Here is a 6,000-nt window from a genome sequence, read left to right on the forward strand (position 1 = left end):
AGATAACAGAAATAATCCCCTTAAATACATAAGGGATTTGCAAAGCCCTTTTAATGTTCTGTGCATAAAAATGGCATTCAAAATTGTTTAGTGGGATGCCGCCTGCACATACATACAGTAGTTATTTATTTATTTGTGTATATATTAATTATATAGTTTTTTCCTGCTATGATTATACTGCATCTCATCAAGAAAAAAAAAAAAAAAAAAAACCTTGGGTACTTCAGTGCTGTTCTAGGTCACCATCCTCCTTTTCTCTTACACTGAATAGCTCCACTCGGGGCATTATTGCAGGTCCCTGAAATAGTCTTACACTTGGCCTTGTTTTCTCAAAGATTTGATAATATAGTTTGATAGTGCAGGAAAAGCATTCAAATTTACAGGCAACACACACACGCAGACACACGCAAAGATTAGAAAACTCTTCATTGAGTCCGAGTCAAGGCAAACATATACCTCTTATTTTTAATTACCGTTTGAAATATAGTGTTGCACTGGACTGGCATAGACTGTCAACTGTTGGGTGCAATCATATCAATTATGATGATTCTTAATCAATAAAGAGTTCAATATAAAGAGCAAGAAAATAGTATCATTCAGACTCCATGCAGGAGTGGCATCCATTAATGGATGCCATTTTTCGGGGGGAGGGAGCCCTTTTCTAACTGCTCTAGCCTCTTGCTTTCAATCAGGATCGATTATCTTCCTCCATCTCCTGCACTGCAAAATACTCCTATTTCCTCGCTCCAAAAACACACGCAGACACACGAGTTCACATGCTCAAAGTAGTTCTGCAGCATTGCCACAGGCCATTAGCAACAATCATGAGAGCTTGTTTGTAACTGAACCTGAAGGAACAAATGACTGAGCTTGGAGCCAACGAGTAGGTGTGGAGAGCTGTATTTAAAATAGAACTGATGAGAGCAAATGAAAGCTTGGTAAAGCATGTGGACACCCCCTTATAATTAACAGCGTTGGCTTTTTCAGCTACATGCATAACTAACAGGCACATAAAATCAAGCAAACAGCCATGCAATATCCTTAAACCAACATTTTGAGAAAAATGAGGCATACATCTAGTGTTTCAGCAACACAACACACTTCTGCACAAAACCCAGACCTGAATTCTGAACACCCGAGGGTGAATTTTATTCAGCAAGAATGCATTAAATTGATTTTAAAAACATTTTCAAATAAATGCTGTTCTTTTGAACTTTTTAGTCAAAGAATCCTCGGTTTCCACAAAAATAGTAAGCAGCAGAACTGTTTTCAACACTGATAATAATAATAAGAAATGTTTCTTGAGCAGCAAATCAGCATATTAAAATCATGTGACACTGAAGACTGGAGTAATGATGCTGAAAATTCAGCTTTGCCATCACAAGAATAATTGAAAACATATTAAATAAGACCAAAGTTATTTTTAATCGTACTAATATTTCATAATATTACCATTTTTACCATATTCTTGATCAAATAAATGCAGCCTTGTACGGCATAAGAGTCTTCTTTCAAGAACATTCTGTACCAAATAATTAAGTCAACCTGAAATACATCAAAACTGCATTTACAGTAAAGCAAAGCGCCACGCACCACCCACTGACCTATCCCAACTTGTTTACATTACACCCGAAGCCATTTCACCGTCACTTGAGCATCCTACATCTTTCATAAGCACAATTGAGCACGAATAAGCCTCTCTTCTCAATCTCAGCCACATTCTAAACACTCTTTCGGACGGTTTGAGGAATTTGTCGATGTTCACAAAATCTCATTATGGTCAATGTCAAATTTCACCTTTTTCCTTTTCTCCACTAGCATATATCAACTTGCATATATAATCCATTGTAACGTTTTCTTACCGATCCTTCTGTCTCTGGTCGGGGTAATAAACACAGGCAGGGAATAAACAGCAATTGGTCTTTCAGGAAGAGCCCAGTGCTACAGGACAGTCTGATTGTCTGGCGGTCAGGAAACATGAGCTCTGGAGGCTGGCATGGGATGGCCGCCAACATCACCAGCAATTACCCAACAAACACTGCTTCCAGAAAGATGATGTCATCATTACAATAGCCAAGCCTCTCCATCGTTTCATTTTTTATATTACTGATAAGTCGTAGTAAATCTCAACATACTCTCAGGAACAACTGTCCAACTAGAGCCATGCTGTTTTATTTTTTAAATCATGGTAGCATTCTTAACAGCCACTTATTTTAGAATCCATTAAGATGATCAAGCAGTAATGATGCTCGGTGCTGCATCATCATGATTCATGGTCAAAACTGTTGACTTACTTAGTCATTGTGAGTCATTCACCTTCATGTAAAACAATTAAAATGCCAATGATGAGGTGAAAGAAGACTTCTTCCCAGACTTTGTCCTTAAATTTCAGACTGCAGTGTGACAGCATATACATTTTTAACCCTCTGGTGTTAAAATACATTTTAACCCCTTTTCGGTCATTTTTTATATATTTTTATTTTATTTACTTCATAATAATGGTACAAAACTTGGTAAAGGTTTTGGCACTTGCTATGTGAACACAAATTAAATATCCTGTACATGATTCAAAAAGGTTAAGTGGTCCTGAAAAAAAAGTCACATTTGTACTGTTTACATTGGAAACGAATGGGAAGCTAAATTCATCTAGTGGAAATGTTTGGTACTGCGCCCAAACTAAATCTTACCGAAAGTTCACTTTTTAAAAATTGTGGCTTTGATTTTCCAACAGTTTTAGAGTAAGACTTCTTTTGGAAAATATACATTTTTAAATAACATTTAACCCGAACTCAAACTTCTATGACTCTTTTAGTTTCATTTTTTAAACTTTCAATTCAGCCATAATCTGCCAAGTTTCTTCTTTAAAAATAGACCAAACTTTAGTCTGTGATCCAAATCATTCAAGATTTACAATGTTTAAGTTAAGGAAATTTAATTTTCAGGTCTATATTCAAAAAGTGATTAACAGGTAATACATGGATCATAACGATTCCATAAATATAATTTACTACCATGAAATACCCTAAAAATACAAAATATTAAATAAAAAACATTATCGGACTAAAATATAGTACATTCATTTAATTGTAATAAAAAAAACATTTGGTCATTTTTTGACCGCCACGCGAGGAGCACCAGAGGCTTAACACAAAAAAGCATTGCATTTATTGTAAAGACAGATAGTCTACAAGTATGTCGCAAAGATTCAATACGAATGAATCAATTTGAATCAGGCTTCAGTACCCTGGTCTAAAATAAGCCCAGCAGGACTACGGGAGCAGATTTTTTTCCTTTATCTCCCTCTAATCATATAGCCTCTCCAGAATGAGTCCTGCTTCCATTCATCACTTTGACAGATAGAGCTTGTTCCCCTCTTCATCACCATTGACGGACATAATTAAATGCGGAGGAGGGGAAGAGGTCTGCGACTCCAAATGTAAAATGTAAAATTGTAAAACATGGAAATTCCAATTTGTGAAAGTTAATGGAGACTTTGAAGAATACTGGAAAAGGGGTTTGATAGAGTTAAGAATAGGACATCTCATAAAAGGTACTGTAAAAATTAAAAAAAGAGAAATGGAATCACTCCGGATCTGCAGACCATTTTGGTAACCATAGGAACCATGTGAGGAGGCAACAAACCTAGTCCTAATATAGAAGGGAGGGAATACCATTCACCATTGGCAACAACCCACATGATGGCTCATTTTCACACAATAGGGAGGCTTTAAAGAGGTAGCTCACCCCAAAATTGCATCATTTACACGACCTCATGTTGTTCCAAACACATATGCTGTTGGTTTTTGATCCAGTGAAATAGCTTTGTGTGGAGAACAAATATGGTGCCTTTAGATGCGTCAGATTGGACGTCAATGACATCAAATGTCTCGGGACCGAACAACATTGATGTCCAGCCTTATCCTATGCCTCTACAGACAGTAATTGATTTGACAGCAAATGGAGGGCAAGATTTTCAGCAATAAAAAAATAAATAATAATTTAGGTTTGTTTCTCACAAAACTATTGAATGGTTTCAGGAGAATTGGATTATAATGCAACTCTCCTATGATGCTTTTTGTTTCATGGACAACTTCTTTTTCCGAAGATTCTTCATAAATAAATCAAATAAATAAAGGTTTGGGACAACATCAGGGTTTGTAGAGGAGCTTCAATGAGTGCCAGCTAAGAATTTATTTACAGATATTATTATTATGTATTTTATTTCAATTAAAAAAGCAGTGTGAAGTGCGTAATTGTTAAAGCGGGACACTTAAGGATGATTAGCATTTACCATCATCTGCTCTGTATATCTGCACTGTATATTTTTCCAATACAATTAAGCAATAACTTAATATGAACTTTCTCATCTGAAGCAACCAAAGCGTGTAAATAAAAAAATAACAGAGTGTTTGGCATGGTAATGGAAATTGGACAATGTTAATATGGTTTGGTCTTGGTGTAATAGATCAGCTGCTGCTGCAGAGCTAGTACTTGCTGCCAATATACAGTATAAATGACATGCTGCTGTAATATAGCCTAAATTATGAATAACCCATAGCAGATATATATGTGGAGCTGCATGGGGAAGGGGGAGGGTTTCTGAAAGTGTGCTGCAACTGCTACAGAAAAAGCTGACCAGTGCCCTGCAGAGATGCTTCATGCACATCTTTAATTGTATGTAAGTGTAATTTTAAATATGATTCTACATCAGTGTGTAGGCTACTTGTCTAAAACAACTCATTAATTCCATTATCTGACCTTGTCATGACACAAAGATTACTCTTCCCCATTATCAGTCATCATATTCTTAATTTCACTCACTACACACACACACACACACACACACACCTTCCTTGAGGTTGACAGTGTCCTGCTTGTTCAATCAGAATTGGCTACCTGTGCATCAATCTCCCAGTCTTACACCTCCACCTCTGGCATGTGAATCAGTGGACGTGCTGGGAGACAGATTGAGTCATTTTGTTTGCCTTTGCCTATATGGCTTATGCTCTGAAATAAGTATACAATATCAGTATACAAAACGATCATTAAAAATCAATGACATTCTCAGATTACGAGTTTTCCGTGTACAACTGCAATAAACATTCATTCAAAACGCTTCTTTTAGAAGATCTCATTCCAGCAGCCCTTCATGTGCTGCTGAGACGAGCATTTTGCGCATCTCCACAGAAACGGTTTTTACAGAATGCAATGTGGCACAAGTACAAAACGTAGTTACAGTAATACAACAAACATGAAAAAAGCCTACCTGAGTCAAAATGAGAGCTCAGCGCAAAACTAGGGTTGAAAAACGACGCAGACATGATCAGCAGTGTTACAGTGCCTAACATGCTGAAGATAACGTGAAGTCCAGCAACGATGTCTCTGATGTTAAAATAAAGAGTTTATTTTCTGGTCAAACAGGTCATTCCCTCGCTCCTCCATGTTATAGAGCTAGAATAGGGGAATAGCCGGACAAATCCACTAGTTATGCAGTCCATTATGGATGTGTTTTTTCATCGCAAGCCATTGCCGTGTTCATTTGAATCTTCTCTGGTCATTTTCAAGGAGAGGGTCTCTGCGGTTGCTTCTTCTGCTTCTCTGCACCAAACAACGCGCGCGCCCTGTGGAGCATTCCTTTATGTGTCCGACTGGAGAAGAAAACCCGAGACAAATTCTGCCATTCGTTTCCTTCGAATGTTTTGAGCCCAATTGAGCTGTTTGTTAATAAGCCTGATGGGAGCTGTTCAGTGCTGAAAGACACAGCGCCATCTTGCTAATAGCGATTCCTGACTGATTCTGCGGGAATCCGCGGAGGGGAGGAGATTGCGCACAGTTGTGACTGACGCTAATACTTAACGTACACGATCAAAATTGACTAGACTTGAGTGTCGAAATATATATATAGCCTATATATTTTGGTAGGCTACATTACAATTCGCGGAACTGTTTTATGGTTCACAACTTTTATGTTGCTGAGAGTGGAAACAGCTGGATTCTTGC

At 37.5% G+C, this 6,000-nt stretch overlaps 1 protein-coding gene across 1 annotated transcript in view; it reads right to left on the minus strand.

Moving 5' to 3' along the window:
- aatkb (apoptosis-associated tyrosine kinase b) overlaps positions 1 to 5,770 on the minus strand; it is a 51,479-nt gene extending 45,709 nt beyond the window's left edge. Inside the window, exon 1 of the mRNA XM_084435054.1 lies at positions 5,267 to 5,770. Within this exon, the coding sequence (XP_084291180.1) occupies positions 5,267 to 5,348 (82 nt within the window). The 5' untranslated portion in view covers positions 5,349 to 5,770. The remainder of the gene's footprint in view (positions 1 to 5,266) is intronic.
- Positions 5,771 to 6,000: the final 230 nt, after the last annotated feature.

The sequence above is a fragment of the Rutilus rutilus genome (genome assembly GCF_951802725.1).
Source record: "Rutilus rutilus genome assembly, chromosome: 16".
Lineage (NCBI taxonomy): Eukaryota > Metazoa > Chordata > Actinopteri > Cypriniformes > Leuciscidae > Rutilus > Rutilus rutilus.